General features: G+C 31.0%; 3 protein-coding genes across 4 annotated transcripts; 2 read left to right on the top strand and 1 right to left on the bottom strand.

The window, feature by feature from the left end:
• Positions 1–3997: 3997 nt before the first annotated feature.
• Positions 3998–6685, top strand: LOC112754157 (pollen receptor-like kinase 4). Its single transcript, XM_029293899.2, has 3 exons — positions 3998–4282; positions 4628–5260; positions 5929–6685. The coding sequence occupies exons 1-3, from the start codon at positions 4051–4053 to the stop codon at positions 6621–6623; spliced, it is 1560 nt and encodes a 519-aa protein (XP_029149732.1). The 5' UTR covers positions 3998–4050; the 3' UTR covers positions 6624–6685.
• Positions 6686–8397: 1712 nt separating this feature from the next.
• LOC112755605 (U-box domain-containing protein 52) lies at positions 8398–12050 on the top strand. Of its 2 annotated transcripts, none has more exons than XM_025803799.2 (9): positions 8398–8599; positions 8681–8781; positions 8875–8996; positions 9072–9332; positions 9566–9878; positions 9946–10047; positions 10238–10666; positions 10845–11594; positions 11747–12050. In XM_025803799.2, the coding sequence occupies exons 1-9, from the start codon at positions 8398–8400 to the stop codon at positions 11816–11818; spliced, it is 2352 nt and encodes a 783-aa protein (XP_025659584.1). In that variant the 3' UTR covers positions 11819–12050. The 2 variants fall into 2 exon arrangements, with proteins under 2 accessions (XP_025659584.1, XP_072053702.1); XM_072197601.1 differs by having other exon boundaries at positions 9569–9878.
• Positions 12051–12579: 529 nt separating this feature from the next.
• On the bottom strand, positions 12580–19275 carry LOC112755606 (pentatricopeptide repeat-containing protein At5g10690). Its single transcript, XM_025803800.3, has 12 exons — positions 18924–19275; positions 18546–18728; positions 17332–17464; positions 16936–17033; positions 16644–16805; positions 16492–16560; positions 15673–15808; positions 15215–15447; positions 14418–14495; positions 14090–14158; positions 13685–13861; positions 12580–12916 (listed from the first exon to the last, which is right to left on the bottom strand). Exons 1-12 carry the CDS (start codon positions 19146–19148, stop codon positions 12662–12664), a joined length of 1818 nt encoding a protein of 605 aa, XP_025659585.1. The 5' UTR covers positions 19149–19275; the 3' UTR covers positions 12580–12661.
• Between the last annotated feature and the right edge of the window lie 6225 nt (positions 19276–25500).

A 25500-nucleotide genomic window follows, 5' to 3' on the forward strand; every position in this document is an offset into this window, starting at 1 on the left:
ATCATAATTAATAATTTTATAATCAATTATTTCAATAATGTTTGTTCATTATCAAAATAAATGTGAGTTTTCCAAACTCATCACTAACAATTTAAATTGAACTTTTGTACAAATTTTTTTTGTTTATCTTATATTAAATTTTATATTGAGATCTAACAAAAATCGAATTTTAAATTTTGTGATCAAATAAATTTTTATATCATATTATGAAGCTATTTTTTTATAAGTTTAATAAACTAAAAGAGACACATAAATAATTATATTTTTAATACGTTTAAAATATTAAAAATATATCATGAACTTAATAAAATGACGGATACTAAAATTATTTTCTTCTATATATTCATATAAATTTTAACCAGACAAACATCTAATATAATTACTATATGCTATGTGTTAACAAAATAATTGGAAATGAGGTCCAAAATATTGAAGATAATATTCATCAGAAAAAGCCGGCCTAGCTAAGTCATATTTTCCATGTAGGACTTTGTCAATGTCACCCTTTAAACCATTAAACCTTAATTCACTATGCATGCTTCTTTTGAATATCATTCTCTTTTTCGTCCTCATCATTACAAAGAATGGAATGAATATTTAAATAATAAAAAAATAAATATTAAAATATATAATTATTTTTAATTTATATGTATAATAAATAACAATGTAATAATAATAATTTTAGAAATACCATATTAAAAATCATTTTGTAGAGGAACATATATATCAAATTATATATAGACAAAAAATGACAATATAAATAGAGTCAAAAAATTATAACACTGACATCAACATTAACTTTAATTTTAATATTGGAAGGGACCTACAACTATAAGGTCTTATACGCTAAAAGTTTTTCATCATAATTGTAACTTTATTTTGTCTACAGTTATTTTTTATTTAATTATTATATTATAATATATTTAAGGGACTATTCAGTTAGCACAATTTTTAGTTCAAAAATCCACACGAATACACAAATTTAACAATTTGTAGAGTTTATTACTTGTAAATATTTCATAATCAATAAGTCTTTCAAATATTAACCTATTTATTTTATTATTCAGTTTGATAAATAGAAATAATTTCTTAAAAACAATTAACCAAGATGTACTATAAAAATAATTATTTTTAGTGGTCATCTATTTTGTTTTTAGCGACAATACAAATAGCCGCTAATACATTTACTGACAATTAGACATTAGTCGTCTTATACTTTGTCGTTAAAAGATTTTAGCGGCAATTATAATATTTGCTAGTAAAAACCTTTCAAATATTAACCTATTTATTTTATTATTCAATTTAATAAATATAAATAATCTCTTAAAAAGAATTAACCAAAATGCATGAAAAAGCAAATAATAGAGATACCAAATCAAGATTATGTCAATACAAATTTCTAAATAGAATAATAAAAAATCGAACAACCAAGATCTAATGATCTGATGGTATGACCGAAAAAACTCACAACATACATCGTATAACTCAAATAAGATTTAACGATAATATGTTATGAAAATAATTTTCTAAGCATAAAATAGAAGTATTACAAATCTCATATTTATAAAAATAAAATCTCTATATAATAATATTATCATAAGATAATTTTCATATTTTAAACTAATTTTTTGAGTCATTAATACAAAAAAACGTATTTTTTTATGTAAAAAATTGACGGTTATATTTTCTGTTAATATTTCTCGACAACTTGTTGTCAATATTTAAAAAAAAATAATTAAAAACAAAATAATAAAATCGACAGTTTGATCGTCGATTTTTTTTATGATGCATTAATCATTTTTTTGTTATTGTCACATTGTCGATGAACTAGAGGGAAAAAACATTTTTATTTTAAAATCGATGTCGCATATATTTTAATGAATCAAACAGGGACGGATCCACTTTTTAGGGTGTGTCTACAATTTGAAATTTTATTGAGTGGTATATATAATAATAATAATACTATTTATTTATCCCCACTAAATTATTAAATTTGACCCTAAAATAATTTTTTATTCAACTTTCGATACTTGATAGCCAATTTAAGAACTTCATATTAGATGTCCATTATAATGATCAAGTTTCAAATTTAAATAAGATTGATGTTCTTTCTTAGAAATCGACTCAAAAGAATATTATCTATATCCATTTGTATTTCTTCTTTTAAAATTAGCTTTAGTTTTTTTCATAATAACTACACTAATTAAATGAACTTTTTTAACTATGAATAATATCATCAAGAGCTAATTGTATGAAAGTTGAGTTTTAAATGATTGTTTAACTATATATACAAAAAAAGACATTTTAATTATATGGTCAAGGTTTTAAAATATGAAATATAAAAAATTAAATTTTAAATTATATGTTATTATTTAAATTACTATTTTAGTATTTTAATTTGTAATTAAATATTTTGAAACCTAATCATATTTTATAATAACAAAAAATAATTATAACAACAATTATGCTACGTATACAAAAAATAATCATAAATCTTAAAATATAAATTTTGAAATATAAAATACACATTAAAAATAAGTTAAATGATATATATATTTATACACAAATTTATAATAGATAATTTGATAGCTAATTTTTTATTTAAGCGTAATATTTTTATTATAAAAATTATTATCATATTATATATATTTTGCTCTCACTATTAAAATTTTCTGGATCCGTCACTGGAATCAAATATTTAGTTTTGTTCTATTTTAATAGAGATACCCTAAAGATTCCATGCTATTCTCTAACAAATTAAATTATAATATAATTATTAAATAGTTATATCACATGTAAGTTCTCTTTTATTAATTAATTGGATGGTACTAGCAGTGTTCCATATATTTAGAATTAAGTTCTTACTTCTTAGGTTGTGTCAATGTTGTTAACCAAGGCATATGCCCCTAAACAAATAAGGCACTTGTCAAGTTACTTAATTATGACAATCTTCCTGTCGTCTTTGCATAGTAATTAAACTTGAGATAGAACAAAACAATCACACACGACAAACACAACTCACATACAGAAGATTATTACTAGATAGTGTTGACGGCCAATGCAATATATATAAGACACCTTAGCTTGCTTTCCTTCATCAACGTTAACATTAATAATCAACAGCTTTAACTAAACTACTAAAATTAATTAACACAATTGATGTAGAACAAACTCGAATTCTAATGGTGATTTATAAATAATTTATAAGTATTTTGTGATAAACTTATTTCTTCTAAAAATTTAATAAGTTAAACTTTTGTACAAGGTTTTTTTTAATTTATCTTATATTAAATTTTATTTTAAGATCTAACAAGAATCAAATTTTAAATTTCGTGATCAAATAAATTCTTATACCATATTATAAAATTAACTCTCTCATAAATTTAATAAATCGATAAAAAGAGATATATAAATAATTATATTTTTAATATGTTTAAAATAGTAAAAATATATCATGAACTTAATAAGATGACGGATACCAAAATTGTTTTCTATATATTTATATAATGAATTACAAACATCTAACATAAGTAGTATATGCTATGTGTATTGAACAAAAACATTGGAAATGAGGTCCAAAATATTGAAGAGAATACTCATAAGAAAAAGCCGGCCTAGCCAATTATTCACTATGTGGGACTTCGTCAATGTCACCCTTTAAACCATTAAACCTTAATTCACTATGCATGCTTCTTTTGAATATCAAATTGTCAATTCTCTTCTTCGTCCTCATCAATGCCTTTTCTTTTCCTTGTTTCTTCCTACCCCATTAGCCAAAAATCATTTCTGGCTTCAAGCTCCGATGATCAATTAATTATGGGTCATAAAAGAAAACACTATTGCTTTCTCATGATCTTCACCATGTTGGCCTTTAATTTTGTGGCAACATTGGGTGACACATATGAACAAATTTTGATCACGTTCAAAAGCTCCTTGTCCAATTCGGACATTGCTTTGAGTAATTGGGGCACGGAGCCAAATCTTTGTAAATGGAATGGTTTATTGTGTGACAAGAAAACACAATCATTTCATGGCTTGAGACTAGAGAATATGGGACTAAGTGGGAGAATTGATGTTGACACATTATTTGAGTTATCAAATTTGACAAGCTTCAGTGTCATAGGAAATAACTTTGAGGGTCCAATGCCTGAATTCAAGAAGATTGTGTGGTTAAGAGCTTTGTTTCTTTCTAATAACAAATTCTCCGGTGACATTGCTGATGATGCTTTTGAGGGTATGAAAAGATTGAAGAAGGTGTACTTGGAAGAGAATGAGTTGAGTGGTTATATTCCAAAGTCCATTGCTGAATTGCCTAAGCTTTTGGAATTGAACTTAAGTGGTAACAGTTTTGAAGGACAAATACCAGAGTTTCATCAAAAGAATCTCAGCTTTAATGTGTTTGATTTATCAAACAACCTATTGGAGGGTATCATACCCCAAAGCTTAAGCAACCAAGATCCAATCCGATTTGCTGGTAACTATAACCTTCTTTTTTTCTTTAAGCAACCAAGATCTTACAATACTTGATTATACATTTTTTAAAATTAAATTAAATTATGCAAATTAAACCTTTAAGATCCATTTCTCATCATCTTCTTCTTCTCTTTTTCTTTTCCTTGCAACACAGGCAACATAAATCTATGTGGAAAGCCTATGAACAAGAGCTGCAACGCCGATCCTAACGTGACCTTTGACTCCCCTTCTCCTTCTCCAAATGCAAAGAACCGCCGCAATCTTATAATTGCTATCACGGTGGTGGCCGCGGTTGTGGTTGCTTCAATGCTAGGACTTCTTTTCATCTCCGGCCGCCGCGGATGGCCCACGAAATCAAGCAAGAGGCTAAAATCAACACCCCATAAGAATCACTCAGCCTACTATAGTGCACAATCATCAGTTGATGTTAATGATAAGAAAGAAGAGAAGGGAGAGTTGAATTTTGTAGGGGAAGATAGAGGGAAAGCATTTGATTTGCAAGGGTTGCTTAGGGCTTCAGCTGAGGTACTTGGTAGTGGAAGTTTTGGTTGTACCTACAAAGCTATGGTTGTGAATAATAATAGTGGTAATGAAGAAGCAGTGGTTGTGAAAAGGTTTAGGCACATGAACAATGTTGGGAAACATGAGTTCTATGATCATATGAGAAGGCTTGGGAGTTTGTCACACCCTAATTTGCTCCCTCTTGTTGCATTCCACTATACAAGACAAGACAAGTTTTTGGTTTATGATTTTGGTCATAATCATAGCTTGGCTACTCATCTCCACGGTATATGTCTACTACTATTCTCTACTTTTTAATTTCTATAACATAAAATGCAATTTATCTCTCTCAAATTTGATCTCTTATGTTTTGGAGTTTTAAAGTATTTAATTTTACTTTAGGAAATTGTTAAATGGTTCAAAAGATTAAATTTTTCTTTTAATATTTAGGAGTAATTATGTGAATAAAACACAAAAAGGATAATTTTAAAAGAAAAGTTAAAAAGAAAAAATTTTCATGCCATCACCAGTTGATAACATTAGAATGTTAAAGCACATATTTTAGAAAATTAAATATTAAATTATATATAAATTTAGAGTTTAATGATAATGTATTTATAGCATGAAATATTTTATTATTATTTAATTATATCTATTTGTTTAAATAATCATTCATGTAATAAATATAAAAATTAGTTATTTTTCTTAATATAATAATATATAATTAGATGTTTAATACATTAAAATTAAATTCATAAACTTATAAAAAAATAATTTCAGGCGAAATAGTTACATTATTGGTGGCCCTGAAGTCACAATCACATGTAATTATGTAAGGGTGTAAGCATGATTAATTCCAACAATTTTGAAGAAGTAAATTTATTTCAACAAATAATTAAAGTTTAATTTAGACACATAGACCTAATTGGTTGAAAATGATGGATGGAAAATCAGGTAGGAAAAATGGATGCATGCTAACTTGGCCAACTCGTTTAAAGATCATAAAAGGAGTGGCAAGGGGACTTGCATATCTCTACACACAATTTCCAAACCAAAAAGTCCCCCATGGCCATCTCAAATCCTCCAACGTCATCTTGGACGCGGCGTTCCAGCCGCGTCTAACGGAGTACGGCCTTGTCCCGGTGATGAACAAGAGCCATGCTCAGAAATTCATGGCAGCATATAAGTCTCCTGAGTCATCCGAGCGGACAACCGAGAAGACGGACGTGTGGTGTCTTGGCATCTTGATTCTAGAAGTGCTGACGGGGAAGTTCCCGGCGAACTATTTAAGGCATGGAGGGAAGGCTGAGAATAATGCTGACCTGGCAACTTGGGTGAACACGGTGGTGAGGGAAGAGTGGAGTGGAGAAGTGTTTGATGAGGGCATAATGGGAATTAAAAATGGTGAGGGTGAGATGTTGAAGCTTTTGAGGATTGGGATGTGTTGTTGTGAGTGGGATTTGGAGAGTAGGTGGGATTTGAAGGAGGCTTTGGCAAAGATTGAAGAGGTCAAGGACATTGGGGAAGATAATAATAATAATATTAATAATTCAAATTCTTATTCTTATGTTAGTGAAGGAGATTTGCATTCTAGGGCTACTACTTTCACTCAAGACGATTTCTCTTTCTCAATTATTGCTGCTACTTGATGTTCATGCTCAATAATTCTTGCATATATACCACTACTACAATATTCAATTGTCATCTAGTATTAAAGGATGAATTATTGCAATTTATTCTTCCTGCTTTGTAATTCCTCTTTTTGTTTTATTATAATTTTTTCTCCGAAGAATTAAAAAACAAAAAATGTTGAAAATGATTTGGTGTCAAATTCGAGTATGAAATATCCATTAATTTTATTACTAATCACCAAAATGATTTTGGGTTTATTAATCCGTTAGTATTCAAAATAAAGAATATCATGTATTAGAATTAGGGTATTGAATTTTGTTTAATTTGATTATGAGAAATGTAAACACAAAAAGACATCATAGCAAAAATGACGATGAGTTACAACTTTATCAAATAAAGCTTCCTTCTCATTGAGAGAAGTTTAAGAATAATTTTAAACAAAACTGTCTTCTATTTAAATAATTTCTTTATTTTTTTAATTTATTTAAGCCTTCAAAAAACATATCGATTATTTTTCAAACAAACCCGCCCCAAACAATAATCTAATAATTTTAAGTTATACATATATAATTTTATAAATATAACATCTATAATTATATATTTATTATATTTAATATTATTTAATTATTTTAACGATAATTAAAAAATACAAAATAAGATAACTTTGAGCTATTTTAAATTAATTTTCTATTATCTTTCAATTTTTTTTAACCATAAACTGAAATCAAAATTCTTAAAACGAAAGAATTTCGCATATAATTAGTTATTTTTTTTATATTTTCACTCTAACCAAATTTGAAATGTTCGTTATTCTTATGATCTTATTTTATTTTATTTATTTTTTGGTGCTTTTTCACTTGTTGTTAAAAAATAAAAAAGTACCATTCTATTACAACAAGGGAGAAAGTCAAAGCCAACCCGTGAAGTTTGGTTATTCTCATATAAAGAGATAAACATAGAGCAAAATGTTTGTGGTTATTAAGTTCGTAAAGAGCTCAAATTCTTAAGCAAGCTAAAATCAACACAAAAATGGTTGTTATTATTGTTAATTCAACAAAAAGTAAGATTGGTTATTTTCTATCATGTTTGTCATTCAAACACCAAAAGTCAAGAGAACAAAAAGAAAAATTTACAACTCAAACAAATACTTCAGAGTCATATAGAAAATTCAAAAGAAAAAGCATGCTACCTCATCTTGCATTGTTCTTTAACAAGAATAGTTTCCATTGTCACAGAGAGTCATGGGCTTTAAATTCGTTAGAATTTAAAGTGAATTTGATAAAGCAATACTTGAGAGTTAGAAGGATAGGGTAGTCTCCTTTGATTGCATTGTTTCGTTATTTTTCCTTCAAAGAAGACACGATCAAAAAGAAAGAAATCTTGTAAGGTTTTGAAAAGTGAACGTTTTTTGGAGGAAAGAAATTAAGGTACGTTTGAATTAATTTTTCTTATTTTAAAAGTATTTTCTTCATATAAAAATATATTATTATTTTAAAAGTAACTTTTAAAATCTTTTTGAATAAACAAATAATTAAAGAGTAATTTTAGAGAACAATATTATAATAGTTAATTTTAGCTAACATCAGAAACTGTAAAGTTTTAGATATAAGAGTAATGCTTTTAGGACTATGCTATTTATACATGTTAGAATATAAATACACATTAAAAATAAATTAAATTACACATATATTTATATACAAATATATTGATGGCTGATTTTAGTAGTTAATTTTGGCGTACGAATAGCATTTTTGATACTGTTAATGTGAAAACAGGAATCTAAAGAGAGGAATGTGGTTGCAAAAGAATCATTGTGATAAGAAGGAGGGGGTGCATGGAGTAGTGGCAGTAGCAATAGATAATAGTAAGGGTAGCAGACATGCACTTCAATGGGCCACCGAACATCTCCTCACAAAATCTCAAACCGTTGTTCTTATTCATGTTAAGCTTAGGCCAACTTCTCTTTCTACATCACATTCTCTCTTGTCTCCAAGTGAGTATTCTCCTTTTAAAACATACACATGATGCCCCTCCTCATACTTTAATCACTTTACTTTGTTCATCACAAAAATAGGGATATTTGGCATTGGTGATGGCAAATTACCTTCTAAGGGCCTTGATGACCCGGGCAAAGAGATTTTTCATTCATATCATCTCTTCTGTGCACGCAAAGATGTAAGTAAACAGACAGAACTTGTCTTATTTAGCATTTATTAACTGTTATCGAACATTTCATATATGTTTGCAGTTTTGGTTATTGATTTATAGATACGTTGCAAGGACATACTCCTAGAAGATGTAGATGTAGCGAAAGCATTAACAGAATATGCTTCCCAAACAATAATAGAGCATTTGGTGTTAGGGTATTCAAGCAAATCTACTTTCCTTAGGTAATGTTAAATTAATGTCCCTCCATGTAGGAGTTGTAAGAATGATTTACTGAGGAAATGTTTTAATTTGACAAGATTCAAGGTAGCAGATATTCCGGGATTAGTATCAAAAGGGGCACCAGATTTCTGTACAGTGTATGTGGTTTCAAAAGGAAAGATTCATTCAACACGATCAGCTTCTCGTCCTGCTCCTTCCCCTTCTCCTTTGCTTCCACACCTTACCCAATCCAATTCTAATTTAACCTCTGCTTCTGACCCACGTTTGCCTGCTAAACCCCATGAAAGACGATCCTTTGATGCACCTCGTAGATCACAAGAAGTAACGGATACAATCAGGTTAGTGGCCTTCATTGGATAAAAAATGTTTTAGTATTGATGTATGATACAGTAATAATTACGAAACAGTCGTACTAGGAGTCAGCATATTTTGTGATTTGTAGTAGTATTTTTAATGATGTAAGATTACATCTAATGGTGTGGAATTACATACTTTTTTTTAATGGTTAAATACTGGCTAGATTTTAATGAAAGTGCTGGCTCCTGAGACTTTCTTGTTACGAAATTGAAAGCAGGTCGCCATTAACTCGGAAAGGTGTGAATGACAAGTCATATGCAGAAATGTCATGGTCAGATACTGACATAACATTTGTGAGCTCAGAAAGGTCGAGTATAGACCGCATGATTCCTTCGTTATACCTCGGCTCCGATGCAGGAATGTCGAATCCTCGATTATCATATGGCTCTGATATCAACATTGATGGAAACTACAGCTTTGAATCTGTTCATCATCCTAGGATGTCTATGGATAGTCTTGCCGACTCTCCTGAATTCTCATATGTTTCACATGATATTGATGGGGTCTTATCTTCCTCACATGCCACGGTAAGCTAACAATTCATCAAATATTTCTACTATCTTTCATTTCCTTACGTGGACTACAATTTTATAGGATGATGTAGAGAATGAAATGAGGAGATTGAAGTTGGAGTTGAAGCAAACCATGGAAATGTACAGCACAGCATGTAAAGAAGCTCTCACAGCAAAACAGAAGGTATAGATTCACAAATTTTATGATAGAGTTGGTTCTGATAATAAATTATCAGAAAAAATATTTTTTACCTTGAATGTTTCACAGTTTATTCAAACTTTCACTTAATCATTTTATTATAAAAAGTAAAATATTTAAAATTGAAACATTGAGAAATAAAGTACTTTTGTTTTTTTTCTTATATATATGACAGGCTATAGAACTTCAACGTTGGAAATTAGAAGAAGAGAGGAAATTAGAGGAGGCAAAGCTGGGAGAAGAAACTGCGTTAGCAATTGTAGAAATGGAGAAAGCTAAAGCAAAAGCAGCCATTGAAGCAGCTGAAGCACAAAAGAGGATTGCAGAACTAGAAGCACAAAAGAGACTTAATGCAGAAATGAAAGCAATCAAAGAAGCAGAAGCTAAGAAAAGAGCACTTGATGCTTTGGCACAAAATGATATCAGGTGTAGAAAGTACTCAATTGAGGAAATCGAAGCAGCAACAAATTTTTTTGCAACTTCCATGAAGATTGGAGAAGGTGGTTATGGTCCGGTCTTTAAATGCCTTCTTGATCATACACCTGTAGCAGTCAAGGTTCTGCGTCCTGATGCAGCACAAGGAAGGTCCCAGTTTCAAAGAGAGGTAAGGACAAACAACATAAATAAACAAAGTTGTTAGACATAGAATATCTACTAGAAAAATGTTAGAGAATCATCAGAATTTATTATTTTTGGATTAATAGAGTAAAGAAATTGAGTTAATGGTTAAGTGATAACCAAAGATAATAAATTCACTTTACATGTTTGAATGTACATAATAGGTTGAGGTACTGAGTTGCATCCGGCATCCTAACATGGTACTCCTCCTAGGAGCCTGTCCGGAATACGGATGCCTTGTTTACGAGTACATGGCGAATGGAAGCTTAGAAGATAGACTCTTTTGTAGAGGAGACACTCCTCCACTCCCTTGGCAAATCAGGTTTAAAATAGCAGCTGAAATCGGCACCGGCCTGTTATTCCTCCATCAAACAAAACCAGAGCCTCTTGTCCACAGAGATTTGAAGCCGGCTAATATCCTGCTTGACCGAAACTGTGTTGCCAAGATCAGTGATGTAGGTCTTGCAAGGCTAGTCCCACCTTCGGTCGCTGACTCGGTCACACAATACCATATGACATCTGCTGCTGGAACTTTTTGCTACATAGACCCTGAGTACCAACAAACAGGAATGTTAGGTGTAAAATCTGACATATACTCCCTTGGAATCATTTTTTTGCAAATTTTGACGGGGAAACCACCAATGGGATTGGCTCATCAAGTTGAGAAAGCCATTGAGAAGGGAACACTTGCCAATGTGCTTGATCCTAAGGTGCCTGATTGGCCAATGGATGAGGCTTTGAGCCTGGCAAAAATTTCGATCAAATGCGCCGAGCTAAGGCGAAAAGACAGACCGGATCTCGGCAAGGAAGTCCTACCAATACTAAATAGTCTAAGGTCATTGGCTGAAAATGGTGTTCTACATTTCAATGGCTATGTCAGCCCATCCAACCAGAGCCAAGTTTCTGTTCAGTTGGTATGTCCCTTTGCTGTTCTTTCAATTATACATACAGTTTTGGTCATGTTCTAATTCAAAGATTATCTTCCATAACAAACATATGTTAATTCAATACTTGCATAGCATAAGTTCACACTAATTAACATAAATGTGGCATGAAAATGTTTCAGGATGAAGCTTCTTCTCCTTCACTTGCTTATTCTGAGGAGAGCCCAACGAAGCCATCCATTTCAAACCCTTAGTCACAAGTCAAAAATAAGTAATCCTTGAGCAAGATAGAAAATTTTGTTAAACACAACTGTGTTTTGGAGTATAGTGTAAATACTTAAATGATTAGAATTCTTCATTCCTTGATCCCAGCATGTAATTTTTTGTTAAATACTTGTAACTTTTGTTTTCTTATTTCATTTTAGATTTGTAAAAAAATAAATAAATTTGAAGAGTCATAGGCAAAGGACATCCTACATAAAATAAGTCTCTCTACAAACCACTCTATACAATTAAAACCTACAATAATCTTATTTTTCCTTCATTATATATTTTTTGTAAAAATGGCTACTTTCCACTAAAGAGGGTTATCATCAATGTAATTAGTAATTACTAATTCACATAATTAATTTTTTAGAGTGATCAATTCTAAAATAAATGCTGAATGCATAAGGATTGCCCTGAGATTAACCATCTAGCTTTATGATTCTTAATCGTGCCGTTGAAAACTTTGGACTATGTTATTTTAGAAATTAGCTTTAAAATCTGTGTAAAGACTAAAGAAAAAAAAATAACTTAAACTTTGGTGCATCTACAATACATTCAGCTTTAAATTATTAGAGTCCGTTAATGATCTCTTCTTAAATTTATTTTATCCCTCTGGGAAATATATTTTTTGAATTGGCGAAAAGAAAAGCTATTTTTTATTATGATAAATAATAATAATGGATTATCGTTTTCTTTCTCAAAAATTTGAAAAATGAATAAACTAGTTTAACTTGTTTCAGATAGGATATTGTAGTTAGAAACTAATTCATCTTTATATATGATATCACAAAAACGTGGCATTTCCGGAACAGGAGAGAATTTTGTATGGTTCATCTTGCGTGGACTGGAATTTCTGTCCCTTTTAATCCAGATACAGGTGTTCTTTTAACCCTGTTCAATTGTTCTAATGTAAAAACTCCAAGAGCCCTCGTGCTGTATGAAGTGGCAAAGGAGCTTGTGTAATTTACAACGATAACCATTGGGTACCGTTTCTCTAAAATTAAATCAACTACATAACCAATAGATGTCAAATTTGTTACACATGGTGGAGGGCTTCTCATCATTGTTGATAAGGAAGCATCCAACTGCACAATGAATAAATTCATATAATCAAATAGTAAGAGTCCCAAATAATCCAGCGAGAGGAATGCATATGATTATTAATGATATATATGTGTTAATTGCAGGCAGTTTTTCTCCCTTTTTTTCACTTATTAATGATATATAGATATCTAGTGGCTAATTAGGTAGCTGATTTTTCGTAAGTACATAACATTATTGTTATTCATATTATTAAGCACTATAACCAAACCCAAAGGCAAGGACCAACCAAAAACAACGATGTTCAACCATATACATGGCTTAAGTACCCTATTATGCATTACAACTTAGTAAATTTAAGCCGTGATGAGACAGGGAGTGGAACAGATTAAAAAGAAGCATATTAGGTTTTCTGCAAGTCATTGACGGAAGCAAAATTTGGGGTAAAGTGTTTTTTCCCCCCTAACGTTTGTGATTTTATTAAAAAATACGACTAACATTTAATTTCATTCAATTTTGTCCCTAACGTTTTCAATTCATGTCAAAATTACTCTGAGATGTTTTCAATTTTGTCTCTAACATTTTAGATGAAGTTAATGTCTAGTAGTAATTTTGATACAAATCGAAAACGTTATTGACAAAATTAAATGAAATGGGTATTTTTGAAGAAGATCACAAACACTAAAGACAAAAAAGCATACTTTATTCAAAAATTTATTAAAAACTTGTAGGGTTTCCTATTCAAATCCAGAAGATAACAGAGTTTAATGAAACGGTAATTTCACAACGTTCCGAGCTAACAAAAACAATACCTGATTGCAGTCTTCACGGTGCAACAGCCCTACACAGCTCCCCCACTCGTCTACAATAGGAACAACTTTATCCTTTAAGAAACGCATGGCCACTTTCTCCAGCTTTATGGCACCATGTAGTGGCTGTGCCGCTTCAAACGGTACCATGAAATTCTGAACTGGTTCATCGGGTGAAACCTGAACCAAGAGAGTGTAATTAGACAACATGCAAGTTCTCCAAGTAGAACCTATCTTAACATACTACGAATTCAAATCAAACAGTCATAAACCTCAACAAAACTTTAACCACACACAGCTTCAGAAGCATGTTGAAAAAACTCGAGCATTTTAGTTCTTTAACATAACAGCAAGACAGCAAGGGGCCTTGCCTTGTGCAGGAATGTTAATGATACAAATGATAAGTACCTCAGGAAGTAAGTAAGGACTAAATATAGATTTGGAAAATCCCAAGATAGCCTCAATGCGTGAAGCAACCTGAAGCATAAAAGCATGGGCAGCTGTTAACATTAACTATTTGAGAGAAACTAATGGATGTCAATGAGAGTCAGCTTCTTCAGAAAAGGTTGCATTGTGATGACATTTGGGAACTGCATTACATGTGATCCAGGGCAATATTATGAAGGAGACATTTAAAAAACAATAAATTAAAATTAAAAATGAAGATATTCAAATCAAGCTAAGCATTTAAAAAATTTAATACTGCCATAAACTCAAGAAAATACTATTTAAATACCATGCCTCCACGACTGGTCCATGATATGCCTTTCCATCTTGAAACAATATCAGAAAGAATTTTAGCAGCAATATCAACCTGACCAAAATAATGCAGAATCTGTTACAAAGTGGCGGTTTATTAACTTCAAATGCCAGGTTCGCACCCCCTTCCTCTCGTTTTTTTAAACAAAAGGGTATACGTTAAGGTCCAAGTTAATAACCAGGTTCTTCTCTACATCATATGTAGCAAAGACCAATTTCACAAAAATGAAGAAAATCAACAATCTGGAATAACATAATGTAAAATCATGTGGAATACCAACTCTAATTACTATCCAAATACTCTTGCATTATACAGTACCACTATACGCATTCGTGCTGCAGGTCGATAGAATTGATTGGATATTATGGCAGAGTATCTGCCAGTATATTAGTAGAATAGTAGCATGTATTACAGCGGAATATTTGCTCATCCGAATCTGCAAGTTCTGTGGGATTGTGCATCTGTGATTATGTATTCAAATTCTGTAGGTTAGCTCAGGATAGCATCTGAAATTAGTGTATATTTACTCTATATATATCAGAATTCTCCTGCAAGAGGAGAACACGCAGTTTTACCTACATTGAAATTCTAAAACTGTAGACAGCGGCTTCTTTACAAGTTTTACCCACAAAGATGTTGAGTGCTAGGTATACATATTCAAAGAACAAAGGTTCTCTGCCAAGTTCTTTCTCTTTATATGACAATAAAGCACCTAATAATAAAAGACTTTTCCACCACAATGGCAATAATACTAGTAAAAGACATCGTAGTACCTGGCCAGCATTCAGTGCTGCTTCCATGAGAAGGTGATCAGCTTCTTCCTGTGCAACTGGCAAGATGATCCCTGCAGAATCTGGCCAAATCCGCTTATGCAAATTCTTAACTAGATCATAATCTCCTTGTAAAGCAAAAGCCCGCATCATGGAGAGGTATAGATGAGGTTTTGGCCTTAACTTGGCATTCCTACCAGCTTTCTTCAATATTTCTCCAAAAATACACAAAGCACCTAAATGCACAATAGAAATACATTGGTATCACAAGTTGAGATTAGTTTTACCCCTTAATTTGAGAGACAAGGATAACTCATTAATTTCAGAAACATGAATTTGGTTACTATCATCACTCCTCACAAATTCAAAATAACATCAATTTATGTTTTTAAGTCTTCCTGAAATTATCCTAGTTCTCTATTAAACAAGAAAAGTAAGAAACTTGTAAAATAACAACATACCCTTAACCGAGCCACATTTTAGTAAAGCATCAATTATTGCAGTGTAAGCAGTTCTGTCAATGTTTAATTCATGGCATGATTTCATTTCCAGCACTATTCTCAGAACTGAAGCAAGATCTTTTGCCTCTCCAAAACCCTGTATTTTACATAAAGAAACTGAGAAAGTTGCTGCTGGAGAACCATCCCAAACCAATAGAAAAATTTAAGATAGTTTTGTAACTATTTTTGTTCAAAATACATATTGGGAGTATGAGCAAAGAGACAATGTAAATTATGTGTGGAGCATAAATATCCATTGAATTAATATAATGGGCAGATAATGACATTCGTTAAAATAAATCTAGACAGTACAAACCAACTAAGCCTTTTCTAACTAGCTGAGAGAACAATATTAAATGGATCAAGCAATACCAAATTGTCCTAATAGTAAACCATGTCTATAGATAAACCATTTACCTTTAAAACTTTTTAATGATTCCCCCCATAGTTTTCCGTCATCTCCTAACTGTAACTAACTAACTAATTATTAGGCAACTCCATCTTATCTATCTCCTAACAAGTCTTCCCTGCACATGACCAAACTACTGTAGATGAAATCCTAAAATATTTTTCACAACAAGAGCCAAAGGAATACAGGCCTGTCTAGCTGTCTCAATAATGGGGCCTTGGAGCTACCCCTTAGTTCACTACTGGTGAGTTAAGAATCCTCCAATCGGGAGTTACACACATTATAAAGTGAATATCACTTTTGAAGGAACGAATTTATGGTTCTATACTACAGCAAAGTAATCAAACAAATAAATAAATGAGAAATCTAACCTTGAGCAATGTTGAATATGTAATGATGTCTGGAAACAGATCTTCATGAATGAATTTTTCTGAATTGCCCTAAAAATACAAAAAGGAGAAACTTCAAAAGGTTTCATATTTATCTACCATAGAAATACTGGACCTGAATTTCAAGTGCTTACCTTCATTTCCTCCAAAAACTGCATTGCAGTATCCATCTTTTCAATCTTGACACATGCTAAAATTAGTGTATTATATGTGAGCTTGTCAGGCCTTAATCCTTGATGTACTATTTCATTGAGCATATTTAGTGCAGTGTGAGGACAGCCAGAGTTTATATACCCCTAAATTTTGAAAATAAGAAGCAATCAAGATTAAAATTCTGTTATAACTAACATTTGCAATCCCTATAACTGCTAAACAATTATCACAATGAAACTTTCGCTCTTACAAGATTATGGATCAGAGCAAAACCTTCATTAGTAAGTTATATACTGAGACTGGAAAACTGCCACCTTCACGGAACAAAAACCCATATCGTGCAAGGAGGCCATTGGCGCGACGCAAGTCTCCTGCACTATAGCATCACAAGTAAAACATCACAATTCAACATGAAGTTTTAGTACAGCTAGACAAATGAATATATCCTAAAGATAGAAATTTCCCCAACCTAAATAAAACATAAAATGCAATGGCAAACTGCAGAAATTGATAATGTAGTTACTTAATAAACAATTCCAGCAGGTACTAAACCCAAATACAATTGAATTAATACCACTGACAAGCTGTCCTGACCTAATGCTAAACTTATCATAAGTTGTGAAAATCAGTTTAACTATGTTAAATATAAGATCAAACAGTCTGACTCACCTGCTTGAATTAAGGCATTTAGCAAACCCAAAATCAATGGAGCTGACAACTCTGGACTTCCCAAGGCAGTACCATTTTCCACTGATTCAAGCAACTGAAATGCTTCATCAATTTTTTGGGCCTCACCTAAACCCTAAGCCATAACATTTAACAGAAAGTTAAAGAAACGAAAATAACAAAATTTTGGCCAATATCAGAGAAAACAGCAATAATCTCATGCTGGGCTCATTCTTAAAACAGTTTTTCTTTTTAAAAGTGAATATTAATTTCTGTAAGCTTGCAATGCGGTATTTAAAATTCTTTTGGCACTATATTTTCATTTAAAAAAAATATACCTTATATAGTAAACAGAATTCTGCATGATAAAAATTAGAAAACAAGTACCACTTTTTGTTTGGTAGTATTTCATTTTATTAAAACAACAATCAACAATCACGTATCTCCTTTAACCTCATCCTAATCATCCTCTTAATTTCCGAACAAGAAAATTATTTAACTGTTTTTCTTTTTAAATGCTCTCAAGATATTAATGTCTTTAAATATTTATCTTGCTTTGAAATTAGGATAAATTTAGGAGAATGTTGAAGAATGTGCTCAATGATTCTCTTCCCTGAATGCACAAGATTAAAGTGGTACAGGAGATCCCCATTATATAGGGAGCTCTAATATCATGAAAGAGAAGAGCATCTAAGAAATGAAGATGTAGGTGCAAAGAATGCATTCAGAAAAGATGGTGTTACTGAACATGAGTGCGGATTATCAGAACTTAAATAATTAGATAATGGTTAGTTCCTAACTGCAAACAGACTAATTACCAAAGTGCTGGTCTAATCTAATCTAATCTAACTAACTGTATATGAGGCTAATAAATACTAACTCTATTCCATAATGTTAAACTTAAGATATTCTGAATTGACTATCACTCTAGAACTTCAATACAAAATATCATTTTTATACCATTTTTAGTTACTTAAATCAATTTTTGAAGAAAGTCTGGAATACTTGATCATTTTCTTATCCTTTCACATAACCTTGAAAGACTAGCATTCTGGAATGGAGGAAGTACATGATTACATGTCATTACTCATTACTCTAATTAAACTAGCTTGTACTTTAGCACCTTCAAGCATATCATATAAATAAATTTGCTCATCATCATAGCAGAACGAAAGAAAGAAATTTTGGAGCAAAGAATAATTTAAAAGTTTGAACACCTTCAAAAGTGTAGCATAGGTGACATTGTCCACACCACAACCCTTTGGCTTCTTCATCTCATCGAATATCCTAAGCGCAGAATCTATGTCACCGCAATGAACACAAGCTTCAATCACGGCATTCATCACTATCGTGTTCAGCTTCCCTAAATCCCTCTTTGCAACTTCAATCTCATCCAAAATCTAAAACCAAAGTAAATAATGCGTAAAACAATTTTACACTATCAACCAATAAAAAATTTCAAGAAAAAGTGTTAAATCATGCTAAGTAACTACCAATATAACAATTACCTACCGCGATTCTTCATCTTCCTAAATTTTTCTTGACACATTGCTTTAGAAATATTATAATTAAATTATCCTCATAAGAATGCTTACCTGGCGAAGCTGTCTTCGGCGAGTGAGTTCAACTACGCGAGAAGTGAGGCGCTTGAGAGTCGTTTTAGAAGGAGTGGAGGTCGTGGTTGCCGAACGACGTCGTGTTGGAGCAGAAGAAGAAGAAGAAGAAGAAAAGGAGAGAGGGATATAAGAGGATGATTGAGTTGGTGGGTTTGAGTGGAATAGTGGAGTAGTAAACGACGAAAGAGGCTGCGTCGTAAGCATTTTCGAGGGTAAATTGCGTCTTAAACGACAACACGCTATCGATTCGCCATGGAAATCTAAAACCACTGCTCTTCTTAGCTGCAATTTTTAATTTGGATTGTGCAAAATGTTCCAAACAGATAGATAGGGGTCAGCACTTCGTTACGGTCGTGTAAGGATTTAGATCCTCTAAAGTTTGAATTTCACTTTAGAGAGTAAAGTGTGATCACCATTGATTTTATAGGTGGGACCAAGAATAAATATGAAAGAAAAACTATCAAATGATAGAAAATCACACTTTACTCTCTAAAGTGAAATTCAAACTTTAGAGGATCCAAATCCGTCGTGTAAAAATATACTCTCTAAAGTTTGTATTAAGTTTCATTTTATATTTAAATTCAAACATTTTAAAATATTTACAGAAAAATCCAAACGAAATGAAATTTAAGACTAACATTGAAACATTTCAAAGTATTAGATCTAAAATTTAAATGAAATAAAATTAAAGTTAAAATTAAAAATATTAAAAATATAAAATATATTTTTCCTTTTTTAAAAGAAAATAAAAATAAAGATAATGTAATAATCAAATATTTGAGTATATTTATATGAAAATTGAAATAGTTTAACTTTTTATTTCCAAAGTTAGGAGTGAGATTCGAACCCGCGATTTGTAGGTGAGTATGGAAATACTACGCTATTTAAGTTATAGCTCCTTGATAAGATAGTTTAATTTAAATTTTATTATTTTTAAACAAAATATAAGACATTTTAATATCTTATCATTTACAACTCTAGATTAGGAGTTCTATATGAATTATCGTAAGAAGATTAAAAATTATTTTTTAAATAAAAATTGAGTTAATAACTAAAATCGTCCTTAAAAGATCCTTCAATCTCTATTTTTGTTTCCGAAAGAATAAATCAATCAAATTCATCTCCGAAAGATAATGAATCTAGTCGCGTTAGTCCTTCCATCATCTCTTTCTATAGTAAAGTTCCTTATGAGGCATTCTATCAAATATTTTATATGCATCATGCTTAACCCAACAGACCTTACTCTATGGTAAAATTTCAGGACTTCAAGCAGAGAAGAGTTTCTTGCATATTCTTTGAGCATGGTGTGGTAAAGTACATCGAGCTTGTCGTGGTCATCGACGGTGTCAAAGGCAAATGAGGCTTTGCAGATGCTGTCGAGCCGTGCAAAATAAGTGCTAGTGGTAGAAGGCGTTCTTGATAAAAAGGGGAAGGAATTAGCGGAGCTTGGTGAGAGAGTTGCAGATCTCTAGGAGAGCCGCGAAAAAACCGCCTAGCCACCGGCGATAAAAAGAGCAAACATCGGAATAAATGGCGCGGAGTGCGACACAGTATCCGAAAAGGCAGAATAGAATCTTGAGTGCTGTAGTGATGATTGATGAAGGCCAGCAAGACGGTGCTACGATGGTTATGGAATTTCAGGGAAGAACAACATCCATGGCTATTCAGGCAAAAGTTAGTGGCTATGCAATTTCAGTGTTGAAGAAGAAAATGGCTAATGGGTGGGGTTTGGGGGGATGGTGGGTCGGGTTTAGGCCTTTGTTAGGCTAGTCCATGAAAAAACGAGGTCGTTTTATGTGTTAAAATGTAACTTAACGTGCCACGTCAGTTTTTATTAACGTTGTTAGCAGGGAAGATGACAGAATGACTAACGCGACCAGATCCGTTATCTTTCGGAGACGAATTTGATTAATTTATTCTTTTAAGGACGAATATAGAAATCGATGTATCTTTTAGGAATGATTTTGACTATTAACTCAATAAAAATTGGCTTAAGCACTCTAAATTTACCTTGATTTTTTAGTGTTTCATTTTCTTCTGACCAGCAAGTAATTGAAGGTCATTACATATTTAATATTGAATGATTACCTACTTTAGTTAGTTGGTGAACTCATTCTGTTGACCTTGAAAAATAATGAATCTTCAATTAGCAAAAAAAAAAAAAAAGATAAGAATCGATTCTTTAACTAAAATCTCCCTCTCTCTTTGAAGTATGAACTCTCAACCTCCTCTTTCATCTTCTCATCAACTTCTTTTGCAATAGGCATTTTTGTTGTCGGAGCAATTTCTACATCTCCGGAATATGCAAAAGCTATTCCTCTCTAACAATAAGATCGCTAGCGAGCTTGCATTTCTTTTTCCCTTCCTTTCCTCTTTCTTTTCCTCTCTTCTTGCTTTCTGGTTTTTTTTCACTTCTAGCATTCAATCATTCGGTTCTGGTTTGTTTTTTTTTTGTTTATTTTTTCTTTAATGTGAATGATCTCTTGTGTTGTGTTTTCTCTTTTTTTTTGTTTGGTTTTTTCCCTTTTATAGGTTTTATAGTTAAGGTTTAGGGATGTCAAAAATTTCTGGGAGACGAAAATCCTCGCGGAGACCACCCCGAATGGGGCCTCGAATGGGGGGGAATTTTCCCTGCGACGACGGAGATAGGAGAACAAAATTCTCCCAAAACAGGTGCTGGATCCCTATCTCCGCGTTTCTCTCATTCTCTAAATATATTAAATTACTTAAATACTCTTAGTAGTTTATCTTTTACTTTGATTTTTTTGTCATTTCACCTTTATATATATATATATATTAAAAAGTTGAAAACCTAATCCCTTTTCCCACTCACCTAGTCACCCTCACCCCTCCTCGCGACACCCCCTTCTGCGTTCTCTCCATCCTCTCTGCACCCAGCCAGCCACCTCCGAGCACCTCTTTCGCCACTATCCGTCTCACCACGCCATCCCACTCACCGCGCCATCACCAGGCACTGCGGCATTCTCTCTCCCGACACTTTTCTCTGTCTTACACGGTGCCATCACCGCGCCGTTCCCCCCAACTGCACTGTTGTGACTTTATCTTTTTTCCCTTTTTCTTTGCTAATCGCCAACATTGCTGCTCTGTTGAGTTCGTTCAACTCCTGTACCGCCGCCATCCTGCATTGCTACTCCGCGTCTCTGCTCTTCTCTTTATTGGCATCTCTCACCTCTCTGGCCATTTCTCCCCTGTCCCTGGTAAGATTCACTGCTCTCTCCTTTATTGCTTGGATTTTGGCTTTTTACTTCATTAATTTGATTTCATGTTAATTAATAATTAGTTTCTGATAATGTAATTTTTCATATTCTAAAATCTTTTTTTTTTCATGAATTTGATTTTGATTTTTTAATGTTGGTGGCTGTTGTTTTTGTTAATGAATGCGCTTCTGATTTTGTTGGCTGCTTTGTTTACAGATATATGATTGTATTTTCAATTTTTCACCATATTTCCCTTTCTGCCATGTTGTGTTCGTGCCATTCCTCCCATGCAATACAAAAAAATCCCATGACCTTGTAGTGTAGTGTGTGGTTTATCATTAATTAGAAGAAGCTTTGTTTTGCTTTTTTGTTATTTATCATTAATTAGTGACCTTTTATCATTTTCTGTTTTTTTCCATTTTTGCTAATTTATTATGTATTTTTTTGTATTTTATTTAATATTTTTTCTGAATTTTTTTTTATATCTGAAGTTGAGCTAGAATCTAATTTAGTGTTTCTGTATTGAATCTTAATTTATTATTTTTGTATTAAATCTTGTTGTTTATGTACAGGATGGATAATTTTAGCTCAACTCCTATTGAAAATAATAATGAGACAGAACCAACACAAAATAATGATGATCAAGCAAATGAAGTAAATCTTCAAGAAACACAAAAGGAAGGACAAGAAGAAACACAAAAGGGAGGACAAGAAGTTAGTCAAAGCGTGTAGAGCAGTCCTAACAAAAAAAAAGATTAACTTCCCAAGCTTGAAAGCATTTTAGGATGGAGCAAATAGATGAAAAGTGGAAGGTATTATGTAGATGTTGCGAAAGAAATATCGGAGATGACACGAAGCAAGGAACTAAGCACTTGCATGATCACATTAGAATTTGTCCGATTCGTACTGTTTGAGGACCAAAGCAATTAATATTAAAAATAGTACAACAATCATCAGGTTCGACAAGAATGAGAAGACCAAATAATGCCATGATTCATCTTGTACTTGATAAGATTTCACCATCTAACTTTATTAAGAGAGGAGAATTTTTCACATAGGTTATTGTGCTTACATTATTAATTTGATTGTGAAAGATGGAATGAATGCAATATATGGTTCCATTGAAAAATCAAAAAGAGTTTTTTTTTTGGGTTGCAACATAGAAGAGGAAAGAAAAATTTGAAGAGACTTGTAGGCAATTGAATATCAATTATAGGAGAAAGTTTGCACTTAATTGTAGAACTAGATGGAATTCAACTTATCTAATGCTTGCTTCTGCATTGTCATATAGAGAAATTTTTTAATGTTTAAGACACTGTAAATTTGTGTATAAAGTTGTACTATCTGATGATGAGTGGGAAATAGCAAATGAACTTATTGATAAATTAGTAAGTCTTTTATAGTGTGACCGAATTATTCTCTGGCACTTTATATCCAACCACAAATTTGTACTTTTTCAAAGTGTGTGAAATGAGATTGATATTGAGTGAGTGAATGCTTAGTCCCAGTGACATGATTCATATAATGACAACAAATCTATTCTATTATATAAAAATCGGATTTCTGCACTTAATGATGGAGCTGACGTGGCATGCTTTTGAGAGTGTTTCTCGATTTATTTTTTTAATCCAGTAAACTAAATCAATTATAACTAATTAATGATATCAATTAATTAATTTGATTATACATTCAAATCTCACAATTTATTATCATTTATATAAACTGATTAATTATTTGATTTGATTTTATTGGAGTAAATATCAAATTATTTCATTAAATAATAAATATGATAACAAAATACATTAATTAATTTAATTAGTTTATTTTTTTTAATGTCATCTATTTATACGAGATCATAATATTTTTTACTCATTTTTTCTCTTTTCTCTCTTTCTCTCTCTTGTGTTTAGGATACCATTTTTGTGATTTATTTAATTTATTTCTTTTATCTTTACTCATACATTTCATTTTTTATATTTTTTAAATATTTTTATCTATTTTAGTTGCTCATTATTAAGCGGTTAGGCACATATTTTTTTTCTTCTAACCTTTGATTAACAAAAGAGATATGTCTTTTTTACGGTATTTTATAATAAAATGTATTATAATTTTAGGTTATTTCATAATTAACAATAATGTTTGATTATTTCTTTAAAAATAAATTGCATTGTAATTTTAGGTTATTTTACAATACATAATTAATGTTCATAATACTAAATTGCTCTAAATTTTCTATTTTCGATGGTTAGTAATTAATTTCAAATTGAAAAGATTATTTGTTTATTAATATATTTGATCGAAAGCATAAATGATAAATAAGATAAGAAAATAATTAGAAAAATAAAATGTTAGTAATTATTTAAAATAAATAAAAAAATAAGTTATAAGATATTATTTTATTTAAATTATTAATAATAAGAAGAATAGAAGGTCAGATAATTATTTTAAATAGACATTAAATTTAGTTTTATGGTACTAATTTATTTGAATTCTTAATAAAATTTTATAATTTTCAGATTTATATCTATTCAATTTATGTTTTTTATTTTATTTTACTTTAACAGAAAATTAAAACGTGTCTTTTTAATTATTTTTTTAAAAAAATATAGTGAAATGAGTTATATCAATTATAATTAATTATCTATAATTAAACTAATTGATTGTGTTAACTAATGAGATGAATAACACATAATAAATAGTGTGAAATTAATTTTAATAAGTTAAAAATCTATTCTATTATATAAAAATCGGATTTCTGCACTTAATGATGGAGCTGACGTGGCATGCTTTTGAGAGTGTTTCTCGATTTATTTTTTTTAATCCAGTAAACTAAATCAATTATAACTAATTAATGATATCAATTAATTAATTTGATTATACATTCAAATCTCACAATTTATTATCATTTATGTAAACTGATTAATTATTTGATTTGATTTTATTGGAGTAAATATCAAATTATTTCAGTAAATAATAAATATGATAACAAAATACATTAATTAATTTAATTAGTTTATTTTTTTAATGTCATCTATTTATACGAGATCATAATGTTTTTTACTCATTTTTTCTCTTTTCTCTCTTTCTCTCTTTTGTGTTTAGGATACCATTTTTGTGATTTATTTAATTTATTTCTTTTATCTTTACTTATACATTTCATTTTTTATATTTTTTAAATATTTTTATCTATTTTAGTTGCTCATTATTATGCGGCTAGGCGCATATTTTTTTCCTTCTAGCTTTTGATTAACAAAAGAGATATGTCTTTTTTACGGTGTTTTATAATAAAATGTATTATAATTTTAGGTTATTTCATAATTAACAATAATATTTGATTA

The sequence above is a fragment of the Arachis hypogaea genome, chromosome 6 (genome assembly GCF_003086295.3).
Source record: "Arachis hypogaea cultivar Tifrunner chromosome 6, arahy.Tifrunner.gnm2.J5K5, whole genome shotgun sequence".
NCBI classification, from domain to species: domain Eukaryota; kingdom Viridiplantae; phylum Streptophyta; class Magnoliopsida; order Fabales; family Fabaceae; genus Arachis; species Arachis hypogaea.